At 41.3% G+C, this 18,294-nt stretch overlaps 1 protein-coding gene across 1 annotated transcript in view; it reads left to right on the top strand.

Moving 5' to 3' along the window:
- Positions 1-14,562, top strand: part of slc2a9l2 (solute carrier family 2 member 9, like 2) — a gene marked incomplete at both ends in the record, with an annotated part of 128,005 nt that extends 113,443 nt beyond the window's left edge. The window contains one exon of the mRNA XM_083668480.1: positions 14,308-14,562. Within this exon, the coding sequence (XP_083524606.1) occupies positions 14,308-14,562 (255 nt within the window). The remainder of the gene's footprint in view (positions 1-14,307) is intronic.
- Between the last annotated feature and the right edge of the window lie 3,732 nt (positions 14,563-18,294).

The raw sequence follows: 18,294 nt of genomic DNA, 5'->3' as shown, positions 1-18,294 counted from the left end.
AGAGCTGTATTGCAGCTCTATAGAGCTGTATTGCAGCCATCTTCAGTTGTTGTTTGCTTAAAGTATCCTCTTCAGTATCCTCTTCAGCAAATTAAATGCATGTTCAATAGGATTTAAATCTGGAGATTGACAACGTTCTACTTTTTGACCTTAAAACACTCCCTAGTTGCTATGGCAGTATATTTTGGGTCATTGTCTTTTGTATGATGAAGCACCATCCAATGAATTTGGAGGCATTTGCTGGTACTTGAGCAGACAAGATGTTTCTTTACACTTCAGGATTCATCCTGCTGCTGCCATCAGCAGTTATATCATCACTGAAGACAAGTGAGCCAGTTCCAGTGGAAGCATGTACTGTATAGCTGCCACAAGAACTGGCTAACTTGTCTTAATTGATGTTACTGCTGGTTAAACATGAGTACTTTATTTGGACATTATATTATTTTACCAATACTTTTGGAGCACTGAAAATCTCTACTTTGACCCCATAGTAATTGTTTGATTATAGAGCTAAAAGAAGACAAAATGCTTCCTCTTTCCAATACTTATGGAGGGCACTGTATTACAAAAAAAGAAAGAAAATGGAGCCCTGAGTCTAAGACTACTGACTCTTCAGTAATGAGGTAAATTAACCAGTCCAATAGGGTTCCCAGTGTAGCAGGAAATTCAAAAGTATGTGAGATCAGAGGCTACAAATTACAATGTGTGTCTAAGTGGCCTGAAGTTTACAGATTTCTTACTTATATGGGTATTGCACAATTTTTGTTTGCTTGTTTGGCCTTTCAAAATAGTGAAAGAATCCATTTTTTTTTTTTTTTTATTATTTAAGGAACCACACACTCATACAATGGGAGATGCCTAATAATGGAAGACATCTAATAATAGGGAACACATGAATGAAGACACTCAAATGATGTGACTTTGACTATACTTGAAATAATTCTACTTCCATAACCTTTGAAGATCTTAATTCCATCTGTCTTCAGTGTCACTAGGAGTAGATTTCAGCAGATTTGTTCTAGTTAAAATCGATTATCATTCCGTATCACACCACCATGTGTACATGACAGCCTGGCCAAGCTATTACATGAGCATCCTCATTTCAAATCGAGACACAATTGCATATCCTTGTCTGAATCGCTGATTCGACTTTGTTGGGAAAGTATGCGACAAGTGGGTGTTCAGTAACACTGCTGACCAAAAATTGGGGTCGTTTCCCAATCACTGTGTGGGGCCCAATTGTTGAAGGGCTATAAGCCTGGAAAGCTAAGCGATTTGATTCTAGCTTAATTACCCCAATATGTATTACTCCTTATCAGATCCAGACATATCCTCTTTGCTGGATGTCATTTTTAATATTGAGCCAACACACATTCTCATTATGAGGGAATCAGTCACAGATGAAGGAGGTGTAGATAGTGGAGGGTGGCAGTGTTGCCATAATTGAGTCTTCTTAGTCACAAACAGTATAAATTACATAGAACATAGTGGAGATGCCCATGTAGTAGTTATGTGTAACAGAGTAGCTCTGTGTTGGTGTGAGTTTGAGTTTGTGTGTGTGTGTGTGTGTGTGTGTTCCATCCTTAAAATTACTGTTATAATAAAACAGGAGGGAGTTGACAGGCCCTGACCAACCACTGACACCTGGGAGCTTTAATCATGGAGGATATTAAACTGCATTATTCAGCTGGGCTCTCTCTGTCTCTGGAAACTGGAAGGACAATTCAAAGAGGGAAAAAGAGAGAGAGTCCGACAAGTCCACCCCAAAGTTTGAGCACAAAGCTAGAACTGCTACTGGCGATACATTCGACATACCAATGATGCAAAGTGACTTTCTGTCAGACTTGTACCCCTGCTTTTCTCTGCAGCCATTCAAGGTCTTCAAATTCCACTGTCGCAGTCAACACCATTGTCACGCTTTGTGTAATAGAGGTGAAAAGCTAGCTTTAGCCACTTTTGCGCATATTAAAAACACACCAACAAGTTTCTCAAAGGAATGTTGAGAGGGCATCGCTGTCTGCTGGGATTTCAATCCTGTCTTTATTGTTGAGTCTCTCTCCACCTACCGTGTTCGGAATTACAGTGACAGAAACGTCTGCACATTGAGTCTTTTTTTTGTGCTCTTGTGTTTCCTTCAGCTGTAATCACATCATGAGTGTCTGTGTAGCCTAGCAATCAAGATATAGTGAGGCATATTTACCTGCCTGGTTAACAAATCCATTTGGGATGGAATCCAGGTGAATTTCAAAGGTGAACAGTGTAAGGTAAAAAAAAATAAAAGTAAGACATGCTGAAAGAAAAAAGATCATGTGCTCACGCAGACTATCATTTTAATCAGGATTCATTTGTTCCAATCAGGAAGAGGACCCAGGTAGCTTTTCTCAGCAGTACAGTTACTAATCTGGAGTGTCAAGAGCTCCATGGAACACTAATTACACATCTCATCTCATGAAATGGAGTGAGGCAGACAGACAGACACGGGTCGCGACGGGGGAGGGGGGAGGGGGGTATTCATGTAGGTATACCAGCACTACCAACCCTTTTTGTGTGGGAATGAGGTGCTAATCTGAGTAAAGAGTTGAGCCTTCCACCAAAAACAAAAATCCCCAAAATGGACTCAATACCATTTCAGCCATAGTCTGTCAAAAGAGAAAGAGATGAGTAGGTGATAAGACTGGGAGATAGATGGGTCCCTCAACATGATGTGGAGCACATTGACATTGGTGGCGTAAGGTGTCAGATATACGAAGGGGAGGTGAAAGACGAGGCTGAGATGCACCCCAGACAGATGAGGAAGGAGGAGGAAAGTGGAAGCTTGGCTGAGAGAGCATGATGGGGAACTATAGAACTGGAGATAGAGAGAGACAGACACTGGCTGGGAAGGAGAGGACGAATGCACAAGGGGAAACGACAAGCAGGTTATTTTTAGCAGCGAGAGGGACACAAATAAAGCAGTTTTGGTTGGCTGGGCAGAGGCGGCGTTGGTGCCCCGAGGCAGCCAGCTCCTCGCTCCTCACCAGGCACTGGCTGGCACCTGGACCCAGCTTTGGTCACCCCAGCTGTCTATCAGAATAACACCCATCACATCGCACCCAAAACCTCCTGACGGATCACCTCTGAGGGGGCAGCCGACCCTAGCTCCCTCACCAATCCACCCTCCACCTCCCACCAATCCGCCTCCCACCAATCCACCCTCCACCCCCTAAAGTCGGTGCATTGACTTTATCTAGCTATATTCATCACTGGTCCTCCTGCAGGCTTTGTGAGACCACAAGAATCACATTTCTGCCTGGACAGGGCTCAAATCCACCATACTGTGTGCAGTGGGTGTTGCAGACACTTACAAGCGGCAGCTACACTATTACGATGCAGTGACTCATTTGTTTGCTTTCACAAAAGAGGGACCACAGTATCTTTTCAACTCAACAAATGAGAGGGAAAAACAATGCCGTAATGTGCTGTGCAAAAAGAGAAATGTAATCCTTATTTCATTAAATCTTTCCCAGACTGAGAGAAACGTTTGTTTTCACAGTGGAGCATTATACTAACAGCCTCATGCCAGTCTGTCACAACCATGGCCTTCCTGCATAATTACCTGTTTTGCATTTGTCGAGGCATGTCATTTTGTACAATGATGGCACACGCTACTGACCTCAGTTAACTTTCATTCGAGCAAATCCTGATCCCTTTGCACCTCAGTGTTGTGGTGAATATTATAGCCAATGGGTAATTTTTTGAAGAAACAGTGACACAGTCCAAACAGTTTGCAAATCACCACTTCAGTAATCTGAGTTGTATCTTGTGCCATTTCCGGAAATTCTGAGATTCTATTCTTCCTATTTGCCTTTTTATTTTTTTATTTTATTTTATAGTCTCAATTTGAATCAATGGATACACTTGTGACATAAGCACTTATTTGGACACACTTGTGACATAAGCACTTATTTGGACACACTTGTGACATAAGCAAAGCATCATAAGACTGGTCAATTTGAGGGATATTTAAAGATGTTTCATTAAATGAAAATGATCAGGAAATTAGGTGCACATCATTCCTTTCATTTTGGATTTAATGATATATTGGATGATCAACTGTTATGACATGTAGATCATCTCTACATTAGACCACTTGGAATATAAAAACATTTGACAAACTATGATTTTGTTATTTTTGACAAAATAACCATATTTGGGGTCCATTACAGGGTTCAATATCTCAGACTAACAAGCCTGCCATGATTTCTGCATCGCGAAAAAGTGAGGAAGCTTTTTAAACCTGTTTTATGATCTGTTGGACACATATTTCAAAGCGGCCGTGCTGTGACACATAGGCTCCAAATTCACTTTGAAAGTTTGTTTGACAACATCAGAAACATTGAACATCTTGACATTTTGTCATGACCAGCATTAAATCCACACATTGGCTAATAATACAATAAATCTTCTGTATATCTGGCTTTGTGTGGAAGGCATCTCAACTTTATATTCCAGATGCGTATCTCCCTTGTGACTGAGTCGGTGTGTAATATTACTGGCTTACGGAGTCTAAATTACTATTACTTCCGACTCTCCAGAAGCTCATTACAGGAGAAAGCGAAGGGATTGTTTAAGCTTGATCTCCACCAAAAAGAGGCATTGCTCCTCTGTCTTTCACTCTCTAGCCGTTAATCCCCTCAAGGACGTGCTGTTGGGTGTAAATGGGGAGGGAGGATTGTGATAATCCCGAAGTGGCTTCGCTAGATAATGCAAAACAATACATTATAGGTTAAGCTCTGAAGCCACCGCACCATCAAAATGGGAAATGAATATATAAATATATACACTTTGTGAGGTATTGATTGATATCTGGGGCACTATTATTTAATGACATTTCATGCCATGTCAGTTAACTGTAATTTAGAGTCAGTGTTTGCATGGTGCCTTGGTACAGTACCTGATATGGTTGTGTGTGTTTGTGTGTGTATTAGTTATGACAGGCTCTATAATATAATACTCATTCTCTGTGGTTTATCAAACTCTCTAGAGCTCTAAAACAGGTCCAGAAAGTGCAGCGTCTTCAGAATATGAAAGGTGGCAAGCTTACAGTTTTTTGGGCTGAAAAAATATAATATTTAGTAGTGCTTGGCCTTGCATGCAGCTAATATACTCTCTTTGAGTCCTCCTCCCCTTGGTCCTTTAAGCCTGAGCACAGCCTGCACAAGACACACACACATCTACACCCCCCCGCCCCTGCCTCCACCTCTGCCTCTGCTCTGTCAATGGGGACAAACCATTGTCCCCAGAATGCAGTGACCATGACAAAAAAACCCTTCTGAAGGCCACTCCCATTTGCATTCAACTTTTACCTTCCAATCTGATTTGTACACCCCTCCCCCACCCCCTCCATTAGGGAAGTTTAATTATCCTGGTGTTCCCGTGGCACGCCGCTGCAGACGATAAACCTCTCCCTCTAGGTCAGCGTGTGTGGGACAGTGAAGCTGAGCTGAGCCAGCACAACAGATAAAGCTCTTGGAAATAAATAAAAAAGGGACTCCCTCGTTCTTCCTCCTCAATCTATAGGGCCAGTGGAAATTCAATTAATGACAAGAAGTGGAGGGTGGGACATTTGTTGATGGCATGATTTATCCTACGTTGTCAGGCAAACTTGGTGGGAAAAGCGGAATTTTTAGAAACTTTGCAGATGAGAATTGCGTCACAGAAAGCATTTTGTATCTGGGTCATGCACCCAAACGGCGCCCCGTTTATCCTCTTATAAAATATTTGAAAGAGAAAGACAGTCTGGGGGAGGAAAAACAGGGTAGTGATGATATAACCGAGAATGCCCATTCAGGTTGAGGGTGAATGAAAACACAGGAAGTAGTTCTGCATTGAGGTCATCGATGTTTTGGGCACACAGTGTTTTTATATGGGTAATAGCTTTTATGCGCATAATGTCCTCATGAACAACGGATTAAAACTCTCTTGGTGACATGCCCTCCGAGTTCAGTCAAGTTTCTCAGTCTCGCTCTCTCTCCCTCTCTCTCTCTATTTTGTAATCTGCCTCTCTGGGCTTAAAATCCCTCATTAAGCCGTATGACAGACAGTGCAAGGTCAGCTTTCAAAGATTGGGTAATTTTTATTTTTTTTCCCATGTATTTTGTATGCATTTATTCACTCCTTTTTTTCGTTTTCATAGACTGTCTCAATATTCTTAAAGAGTTTCCACCCCAGAAGCCTTTGTTAATATTGTTGTAAATATATGTAGATAAAGCAATCCAATGTACTGTACTCTATTTCAATCATACAGTAGTTTGTAAAGCTTTCACTCTGTCCAATGATTTTAGCACACTCAGAGTTATATGCATGTTAGAGTTACAGCAATAGTATTCAATTCTCTGCAGGCAATAGTTCCAGTGGGCATCAGACCAAAAACTTTACATAATAATTTTACATAATAATTACCTAATTAATTATAATAGGACATAGGAAATAGGACTGTAAAATAAAGGCTTAGCGATTATATTGATGGAGCCACAAAACATTATTTCCCTAGGACTATACTTACTGTATATATAATTTATATCAAGCTTATGTTTGGTCAGGTAATGGACATGTGCAATGGAATAAAAACCCAACAGTACAACATTACCGTAACTTATAATTATAACTATAAAACAAGGTAAGATGCCACCAGGGCTGTAGTACTCTTCAGTGTGTGCCGTTTGTGTCCAACCACACACCGGTCCCTGTGTTGCTGTTTGACTGATGTTTCACTGCCATGAGAGTCTCTGACTCCTGAGCAGTGATGCGCCCTATGCTGCTTGGCTGACTTCACATGTAGTCTATTTTTAGTAGTTGTGATTCACCACTGAGTTGGGATGCTCTTTGGGCCCCCTGGAGGTGGCCAATGGACCCGGGGTCCCTGGTGTGTGTGTGTGTGTGTGTGCGTGTGCGTGTGTGTGTGTGTGTGTGTGTGTGTGTCGATTTTCATGTCGCCATTTTGAAGGGCATCCAAATAGTGTAAGAGAAGTTGAAGTCCACATCAGATACCTGCTGAAGTCGACCTTCAGCGTACATTTCACTCCTGTGTGACATCGTAGCCATCTGATATTTAAATAGATACATAGCACACAGCATACTTGGCTAAATGAAGCATGCCCCTTTGAACAGTCGTGGTAAATAACTAGCTGTAAGAGAGGCTCACAAATATTTCATATTGTTTGATTATTTGTGTGTGTGTGTGCGTGCGTGCGTGCGTGCGTGCGTGCGTGCGTGCGTGCGTGCGTGCCTGTGTTCGTGTTCGTGTGTATGTTCATGTGTGTGTAATTGAGCTCCATTGCTCAATGGGCATGCCACTTGGGAGTGATTAAGAGAGAAGCACATCGGGAGAATGGGGCCTTCATCGCATGTCACACTGTCACAGCATGAGACACTGACAGAGGACCAGATGCCTCTACCTACAGTGTGCCTCTAATTGGGACTGACTGCTTGGGAGGAGGGAGGAGATGAGCTGGTGTCAAAAGGTGTTAGAAATTATTGGATAAAGTGGTCATTGTTCAAAACAATTAAATGAGAAGTCAGATTTGATATCTATTTCAAATCTATTTTTCAGAAAATGCCCATCCTGAGAATTTTTTCTTCGAGGACTTGGTCCAACATTTTATTTTGATTCTTAATTTGTGTAGCCTAATCCAGCCTAAACCTTTTGTCTTTATTTTTTTGAAGGGGGGGGAGGGGGTCATACAGGTGTCACAACATGATGGTTCAAATACACTGTTTAATGAAAGTGTTGCGAAACCTAAAAACTGGTGGCAACTGAGCTTTTGTGAAGGTTTTGAGACATGTTTTAAGATGTACTGTATGAAACACTAATTAACTGGTTGATTAACTGGTTGAAAAAACAAGTAAACCAGCTCCACCATGCAAACCACATTTAAAACAAATATTGTTTTTGTCTCTTGGCTTATAACAAGCAATCGAGTTACTCACAAAAGTCTTCCAATAATCAGGGCTCTTCTTGTTCACGTGTCTGTTCTGTGCTTCTATTCACTCTCTTTGATCATGCAAATAATTATAGTCTGTCTGTCAATGTTGCTGATTTCTCCATTACAGTTGAAATGGGTAAGCCATTTATAACTGTAAGGTACATTTCATAAACCCACACACACACACAGAAGAGTTTGTTTGTCTCATTCATTATTTGTCTCGTCCATTATTACACATTGACTGCCCACTTTCAGTATTGTTACAGTATCAACATCACTGGCCTTTACATAGACACACATAGTGTAGCCTACAGTACATACACACACAGGAGGAGATATCATAAGATGCTCATTGAAAACAAGGTTAACTGCGTTTTGACATACAGGTGTCTCTTCTCCAGAGGCTGGGTAAATCTGGTAAGGGTAAAATACGGTGAGGGAGTGCAAATGGACCATTTGTTTCTTTTGGGAGCATCTCAGGACATGACTTGGAGATGTTGGTGAAGAATTGGAATAAAAACACTGAAGGATAGAGAAAGGACTGGACGGGTTAAGAATGAAGACAGACATTTATTCCCCAGTACAACTTCAGATGGTTATGGACATGATAAAGCGGACTCTACACACATAACCAACTAACACAAGTTAACATTACGTTATATCTGACTCCAAAAGGTATTTTATCATTTTTTAATGATTGATAATGATTTGTTCATCCCTGTGTGACAGACATTCAATCATATCAGATCCTAGATTCCATTAAGAGTACCCAATATGCTATTACCAATCAAAGAAATTTATAAAATAAACAAACTGTAGTAAATGAATGGAAGTTTAAACATAAGTCTATGTGTGTAAAGGCTGAGAGAGGGGGGCATTGATCACCGTTCACATGCATAGCTAACAACACGTAGACTTGAGTCATCGGCATCAGGTATTGGACCATGTGTAAACTCCTCACGATTTCTTGGAACTTAAAAGCATGGTCATAGCATATTGGGCATTCTTAATGGAATCTAGGATCTGATTTGATCGAGTGTCTTTCACACAGGAATGAGCAAATCAATCATTATTAATCTAAAAATATATTTTGGAGTCAGATGTGACCACTTGTGTGTAGAGTCCACTTTATCATGTCCATAACGTAGAAGTTTACTGAGGAATAAATGTATGTTCTTTATTCTTATCCCGTCCAGTCCTCCTCTCGCTTTTAATTATCCTTCGTTTTCTTACCACTTCTTAAGAATAACTCATCAGTGTTCAAGCCCCATCATTGCAGATTGTTATACTATTATTTAATCTATATTTTTTATGCTGCAAATATCATTATTTTACACTGCACATGTTTTCTCTCTCATAGCTCAATTATCATTGACTGTTCACTTACGGTATGTGATTACATGGATGACACAGCCTGCCAAAAGAGATGGGATGAGATGAAGATATCCATTGTTCTCACCAATCAGGATTTCACTGAAAATATTGGAATAGGTCATTATTTGTCTTTTTTGTCAAATAAAATGACCATAATTACAGTTGTAGGCAATAAATTCAATGCCAAATTCAACCTGGTAGTCTCCAAGCACTGTAGAATGGTTTAATGAACCTGCTGCAACTTTTCTCATACAGTATTATCATCGCATCATCTATATCCTCCATTATCACTCGCAACCATTACCAACTGCCACTTTGGTTTAGTCTTGGTTCAGTTGCCGTCACGCATTTCATCATTTAATTTACCTTTTTTGGTTTCCGCTCTGTAAACGGTGTCACAACTGTATGGTTATTAGAAGTGTATTCCTGCTTAGGGTCCCTGACAATAGTGGACAGTATTTAATGTAAATAAATAAATAAATACATGGGAAAGTCAGGAGCATGAACCTGTTGAGATACGATGCGCACAGTTGCAATGCGCACAGTTCCAATAATCAGTGGGGGCTATCATGCATGGGGGCAGCCTTACAAAGGCCTATTGTATGCTCATTTATATGATCTCCCCTCCCAATATTACCATGGATTTACAAAGTGGAATTTGATCACTTTCAGGATAATTCTAACAGCCTTAATATATGCCATTTAGCTGACGCTTTTATCCAAAGCAACTTACATTGCAGTGAGTGCATACATTTTTCAGTATATATGGTCCCAGCGGGAACCATCTTTTTAGTTTGTGTTTGATTCTTCAAACGTATTTTTTATGCATATGTTTCCTGATATTCTCCGATATCTGATTTTAAAGACATCAAAGACATGCGGGGTTGCATTATTTAATTAGTAATTGTGTATGTAACATTAGTCATTCAATGTTTTTCGGGAATATGCCGTACAATTTCATAATGCGAGAATATACACTCTCGGCCTACTTCCATATACAGTGCCCTGTGCAAGTAATGGGACAGTGAAGCATTTTCTTTTCTTTTGGCTCTACACTCCAAAAGTTTGGATTTTAAATCAAACAATTGCTATAATTGCTATGAGGTTAAAGTAGAGATTCTCAGCTTTTATTTGGTGGTATTTGTGTAATATTTTAGGGTACCCAAAAGTAATGGGACAGTTGGCTTGACAGGTGTTTCTGGTAAGTCATTCTGGTATATGTTCCGTCACATCATTTGTGCAGGCATAAGAGAGCTGTCAATGTCTAGTATTGATTCAAGGCTTTACATTTCCCTTTGGTGTTTGCTATTGGTGTCTGTCAACATGAGGACCAAAGAGGTGTCAATGAAAGTCAACATAGCCATTATTAGGCTGAAAAATCTGAAACATAGCCAAAACCTTAGGCTTTCCAAAATCAACATCATTAAAAAGAAAAAGCACTGGTGAGCTCAGCTCAAACACAAAGGGGTTGGTAGGAGAACAACTGTCTCACAGATCAGGAACACTCTCCAGGAGGTAGGTGTGAATGTGTCAGAGACTACCATCTGCAGAATACTTCACTAGCCAAACTAGAGACGCTTCATTGCAAGGTACAAGCCACTAGTTATCCTCAAAAAGGATGGTCAGGTTTGCTAAAAAGTACTTAAAAAGCCTGCAGAGGTCTGGGAAAAGGTCTTGTGGACAGATTACTATTATCATGTACCAAAGTGATTGCAAGAAGAAAGTTTGGAGAAAAAAGGATCTGCCCAAGATTTACAGCATACCACCTCACCTGTGAAACATGGTGCAGGAGGTGTTAGGCTTGAGCATGTATAGCTGCCACTAGAACTGGCTCACTTGTCTTTCTTGAGGATTGTAACTGCTGACGGCAGTAGCAGAAAAAATTCTGAAGTGTATACAGTAGAAACATCTTGTCTGCTCGGGTGCAAGCAAATGCCTCCAAATTCATTGGATGGTGCTTCATCATACAGTAAGACAAGGTTTTCAGGGCCAAAAAGTGGAAAGGTCTTGACTGGCCAAGTCAATCTTCTGAATCCAATTGAACATGCATTTAATTTCCTGATGATAAGATTTTAGGCAAAAAGACCTCAAAACAAACAACAATAGAACAGTACAGGCATTTACATTTATGGCATTTAGCAGATGCCTTTATCCAAAGCGACTTACAATTTTTTTTTATTATTATTTTGTATTTATTTATTTACAGGAGAGAAACTTGCACAGGGGGGTAGTAGAGATGAATAGGTCTTTAGGAGGGACAGTTAAGATGTAGCCTAAAGAGATGGGTCTCCAATCTACGGCGGAAGATAGGTAGTGACTCTGCAGCCATGACAGCAATGGGAAGCTCGTTCCACCAGCGGGGCGCCAGGACAGTGAAAAGCTGTGACCGAGTAGCGTGGCTGCTGTATCCACGTAGAGGCAGCGGTGCCAGGCAGCAGCGGAGTGATCAGGCAGGGGTTTGGGGGCTGACCATTGCTTGCAAGTACGGAGGGGCTGTTCCCTTTGCCGCCCGGTAGGCGAGCACCAGGGTCTTGAATATGATGCGAGCTGCTATCGGGGGCCAGTGAAGGGTGCGAAGGAGGGGGGTGACATGGGAGAATTTGGGGAGATTGAACACCAGACGGGCAGCAGCATTCTGGATGAGCTGCAGAGGCCTGATGGCAGAGGCAGGGAGCCCGGCCAAGAGTGCGTTGCAGTCGTCAAGGCGAGAGATCACAAGTGTTTGGACCAAAAGTTGTGCTGCTTCTCTGGTGAGGAATGGACATATCCTTCTAATGTTGTAGAGGAAGAATCTACAGGAGCATGCTGTCGCTGTGATGTTTTCAACACACAGGAGAAGTAGTTGTCATGGATCACCCCAAGGTTCTTGCCTGTCTGGGAGGACGTCACAGTAGAGTTCTCTACTGTGATGGAGAAGTCTTGGAGAGGGCAGGCTTTCCCCGGGAGGAAGAGCAGCTCAGTCTTGTTAAGGTTGAGCTTGAGGTGGTGGGCTGACATCCAAGCAGAAATGTCTGCAAGACACGCAGAGACACGTGTTGCCACCTTTGAGTCAGAAGGGGGGAAAGAGAGAATGAGTTGAATGTCGTCTGCGTAGCAGTGGTAGGAGAAACCATTTGAGGAAATTACCGAGCCAAGAGATTTGGTGTAGAGGGAGAACAGTAAGGGTCCTAGGACAGAGCCATGGGGGACCCCAGTGGTGAGGACTCATGGAGAGGACAGTGATCCTCTCCATGTCCTCTCCATGTGTAAGAGTGATCGGCCAGGTAGGATTACAAACCAGGAGAGTGCAGAACCAGAGATGCCCAGTTCTGATATGGTGGAGAGAATGATCGGGTGGTTTACTGTGTCGAATGCAGCAGACAGGTCCAGAAGAATGAGAACAGAGGAGAGGGAGGAAGCTCGAGCAGAATGGAGAGCCTCTATGACAGCAAGGAGAGCAGTCTCAGTAGAGTGCCCAGCTTTAAAGCCGGATTAGTGATGGTCAAGGAGGTTGTTCTGAAGGAGGTAGTGAGACAGTTGGTTCGAGACAGCAGCACGTTCAAGGGTTTTAGATAAGAAGGAGAGAAGGGATACCGGTCTGTAGTTATGGACAGCAGATGGGTCAAGAGTTGGTTTCTTGAGAAGAGGCCTGACTCTGGCTGCCTTAAAGGCAGCTGGGACAGATCCCGTGGATAGAGAGGAATTGATTATGGTGGTAAGGAACGGAAGGAGGTTTTTGGATCGAGAGGGCAGGTGGACCAGAGATGATACCCAGCATCTGGTGGGGTCAATGGGTTGCAGACTTCAGGCAGTTATTGAATGCAAAGAATTGTCGACCAAATATTAAATATGAGTGCTTAATTTGGGCATTTCATAAATCTGTCCCATTACTTTTGGGTACCCTGAAATAGGGGGACTATGCATAAAAAGTGGTATAATTTCTGAATGGTGAAAACAATATGTTCACCAATACCATCACATAAAAGCAGAGAATATCTACTTTAACCTTATAGTAATTGTTTGATTTCAAATCCAAACTTTTGGAATGTAGTGTCAAAAGAAGAAAACAAATGATTCACTGCCCCATTACTCACGCAGGGCACTGTATGTTGTAGGGGATGTACTGGTGGTATGAGGGATTCTCCCCGATAACAGCTGTGCCTGTTATAATCAAATATGTGTCAATTTTATTGAACATGGAATGGATAATTGTCCCACTCCCCTTGCCAACCCTCTGAACACTCCCATTTACTGCTTTGCCTATATTGGTGCAAAGTTTATGTTGGTCATGGGAAACAACAAATTACCAAAACAGTCTTTGGTTTTAGGGGTGTCTTTAGCTGAACAAATTGGAGCCATCTGTGTATCATAACACTTATATTGGGTCTGGTCTGGTGTTTTCAAACACCATTCAAACTCCAGATCTTAGCTTAGGTACACCACTTTTTATTGTTTCAAAATGCAATACACATGTTTTGAGTCACTTTCTTCTAAGTGTAGATTTTGGGCGCAATAACTGAATAAATGAGTTGAGAGATTGAGAAATTCGCAGGATATGCATATTTGATGTGATTATGTCACTAACACTGAACCCGCTCTGGCCCCACGCTTAAGCCCCACGCAAGTGCAAGCTTGGAGCTTAGCGTCTGAAATAGAACCAGATTCTGTTTGAGACCCAGGAGGAAAACAGGCACTCACAAGCAATGTGGATGAAATGATTGAATAAAATGGGAGTGTTCGATCATTTTGCAAAGCTTTCATGCCGTTCCCAGTGCAGGTTTTATGTAAGAACTGTTGGATTAATGTTTAAAACATGTTGGGTGAAATACCTCAAAGAATGAAGGGTGATTTGATTGTGTGATCTAATAATTATTATTTTGGTGTGAGTCTGTAAGATTTCAAGGATGGGTGTGTGTGAAAAAAATATGTGTGTGGAAAAGTAACTTTCTGCACATCAATCATTGACATTTTGCTGTTTGCGTTTTTGCAGGAGACGCTGCAGACCTATTGCTTCCTAGTCTTTATGGTTGTCTGTGTGATGGGTGCCCTGTACCTCTACTGCATCCTACCTGAGACCAAAAACAAGACATTTGTAGACATCAGCCAAAGCTTCGCCAAGATCAACAAGATCTCTGACGTGCCACCTGACAAGGAAATGGAGGTCGTACTCTCTGTCAAAGACGGGACCAAGGAAGTAAAAAATGGAAAAGCAAGCAATGTCGTTGAAATGGAGAGCTCATTTTGATTAGAAAAAAGTTGCTAGGTGTTGGGTATGGTATTGTAGTTTGTTTTATGTATACATTTATTGTATGACTGAAATTAATGTCTTTACACTGGTAATTTAATTACTTACACTGGTGAGTGTTATGGCTATTTTGTAAGCATATTTTTCAATACAATTTAGAAGATTACATTTTTGGTGTCTTTATTTACGTGTGTGAAATCATTTTGGCCTTTGTGAATTCTGTATACTGTATATCCTCAAAAGCAACCGAAAGTGGTGAAGTGGTGACCATCAAGGTTTCAACAAGCCAGTTGCAATGTTCCTGTATCGTTCTTTACAGTATAAACCTTGGTTGAGTTCAATGTCTGAGATAAAATTACTGGTGAACTAACATTCACCAGAAATGAAAGTGCTAAACAATGTTAAATGAAGTGTCAATCAAATGAGAAATGTCCTGTTTTGTGTAGGAAATGTGTTGATTTCCTCCCATTCTTTAAGCAGGATTGATGAACACAGTAACTTTATGACACTAGTTTACTTTTCTTAATTAGTCTGTTGAATAACATCATTAACATCAGGGAGTGTGAGGGGAACTGCCAATGCATGACACGGAGGGGAGGAAGTGCATCGGGTATGCCGCATAAGGAGGTTGGCGGGGTGGTGGAGGCATGAACCGCCCGATTTATAATCCGAACGTCACCTGCGGGGTGGTGGAGGGATGAAGCACCCGATTTATAATCCAAACGTCGCTGGATCCAAACGCACTTGGGACACTACTTATTTCTTGTGTTAATTCTTGCTAATTCTTGTTGCTTGTGCTAATATTTGCTAATGCCTTCCCTGACAACTTACCATAACCTTAACCACTCTGAGTTAATGTCTAGTACTGCCTAACCGCCCACGGAAGTCGTAATTCACGTGGTCAAGCATACCTAAACATAGGTCGTATTCTGATGCATAAACAATTGGAACAATCATTAGTTCCATCAGAATGCAATTGTAAACAAACACTGTATCCTTCAAAACACAGTTAAAACTATCATTTTGATCTCATGGATGGTCAGTCCTTGCATTCATAGCTCTGTCTATGAAATTGAGAGTGGTTACAGTGGTTTCCAGCCCCATCCCTCAGCTGTTTACCATGAAAGTGGCAAGGAGCCCCCTCTGTTGTTGTTTGAATTACAGATTTGCACCTTTAACGTGTTAACATTGACAGCCCTAGTATTTTATTTTTTATTTAACCAGGCAAGTCAATTCAGAACCAATTCTCACGACCTGGCCAAGAGTCCTAAATTGCAAACACAATCAAACACAGATTCAGTACATATTCAGATTCAGAGTATAGCAATATTAAGATAGCCTTCTACCAGTAAACTCAGCAAACCGACCCTATGTGTGTGAGGGTATGACCCATTTTTAGTCAAAAGCAGATTTGATGCAGTAAAAAAAAGAGAATATTTTTTGACACAGGGGGAACAGACCTGGACCACAGGAGAGTCTTATTCCAGAGGATTAAAGCACTTCTACTAAAACTGATGTCTTTGTTAGATCCCCAACTGGGGAAGGGTGAGGAGTGGGAATGTGAGAGGAAGAGGGGGGGGGGGGGTCACAGTTTGCATGACTGTAAGGTACGGGACACACAGAGGACACTTGGGGAGACAATCTGTCAGTACACAGTTAGCCTTGCAGTGGGTATTGGAAAGTTGAGAAACAGCTTGACTTGAGTCACTTTTAATTTAGATCAGGTTCGATAAATTAGCCCCACCAGACAACACATTTGTTGTGTTGGCAAGCAAGCAGGGGGTTGAGGAGAAACATAATTGGTCTGTAATTCAGTTTCAGCAAGTTTGTTAGGTGGATACTTTTGTATGGGAAACACTTATAAAGCACAAAAGTGTTTAAAAAGTAGCTAATTGGGCAATTTTGGGATATTACTAACCATTTATTAGGTTTTTATTCAGTGTTTTCTTGATTTCAGTCAACCCTCCAATCACTGGCTCACATCCTTGGCTTGAACTTGCGACCTTGTGGTTACTGGCTAGCCTCCCCAATAACATTGTGTGTGTGTGTGTGTGTGTGTGTGTGTGTGTGTGTGTGTGTGTGTGTGTGTGTGTGTGTGTGTGTGTGTGTGTGTGTGTGTGTGTGTGTGTGTGTGTGTGTGTGTGTGTGTGTGTGTGTGTGTGTGTGTGTGTGTGTGTGTGTGTGTGTGTGTGTGTGTGTGTGTGTGTGTGTGTGTGTGTCTTGAGGGGTTAGGTAGAAAGCAAACACTTATAAGCTACAAATATGTGTTCACTGAAATAGAATCACTTTCCATGCAACGTTAATCAATCAGTCGAGGTACAACAGGGAAGGGAACTGGTTTCTGCTTGTGAGTGTAATTACATTGACCCACACACAGACTTCACAAATAGTGATATTGTCTCCATGTTTATCGACAAAAGCAAGCCTCCCACTTTATTCTGTGCAGATAAAAACACATGTCCAGCCCTATGCCATCAATTTCCTTATCCCTTGCTGTGAGTGGATGTGGTTTTGATCGATTAAGGACCATCACCTAGAGGCATGTTCTTGACAAAGAAATACTGTAATAATTATAATTGTTAGTGTGACTTTAGCCCAGTGGCAATACTTGATTGTTGCACTTGATAACAAACTCAGCTGATTTGGCTTACAGGCTATTTTATTGGTAGCTCCAATAAATGCCCCCGTCGTAAGCAGCTGCGCTCTCCTTCAGTCGCCACACTATTGGTTACGAGTGGGCTGGAGTACGTGACAGATCCTGATGTTTGAAAGAGTTGATGAGGGAGAGAAAGAGCAAATATCAATATGCACCGCATTAAGTTCCCTCTATTTTTGTTCCTTGCAATATGAAGTAGACCTCTATAGCCTCACTCTACCTTAAACAAGTACTTTATGTGTGTGAATTCAAGTACTGTACCCCTTGACACATAAGCTTAAAGGAGTTCTTTACCCCAAAATAATTTTGGAGTACAGTACTTCTTTAAGCATGTGTCAAGAGGTACTTGAATCCACACACTCTGGATCTGAGACATCATGAATTTAGCATGTTTTTAGACTTTAATTTCATAGAGCGTCCTGATACAGCTGCATAACACTGTCTAACACGTATCACCTGTTGTCAGATGGAAAATATTCTATTGATTCCATAATAGGACATATGTCCCATTGGTTGAATTTACCACAATTTGGAAGGCTCCTGTTCTGACAGTGTATACAGTAGCAGGCTGCATGTCAGTTAGGTACGATTTTACCGTAGTTCCACGATGTAAAGTACAACTTTTAAAATTACAACCAGACCAGGAGGAACGACGGACTTTGAAGTGACATACAGTGGAGATAAATGACTTTCTTCCAACCAAAACCGTGTCGCTGCTCAGTTTAATCCATACACCTACATTTCTTTCTGCCACTTGGAGAGAAAATGTGTTTCCAATTGAGATTGAGTTATGAAAAATCTCTTCTGACTACCGGCCCAGCTCTGACAGGGGATCTACAGTTTGAAAAATGTTCCTCAACACCTGCCTGTGTTCATTTTCAGTTTTCAATAGCAGTCTACATATCTAGAACTCAACAGCAGGCATACAGTATAGTTGGCTCTACACAACAGATGGTGTAGGTAGGACAAGGACATTAGACTACTTTTGAGGTAGTCACCTGAGGTAGTCACCTGACTTTGATTTTGGAGTGAACTATCACTTTCTATCACAAAACATTTTAATTAATATGTATGAC

The sequence above is a fragment of the Argentina silus genome, assembly GCF_951799395.1.
Source record: "Argentina silus genome assembly, chromosome: 4".
NCBI classification, from domain to species: domain Eukaryota; kingdom Metazoa; phylum Chordata; class Actinopteri; order Argentiniformes; family Argentinidae; genus Argentina; species Argentina silus.
The sequence above is the reverse complement of the archived record's forward strand: the minus strand, read 5'-3'. Positions and strand labels throughout refer to the sequence as shown.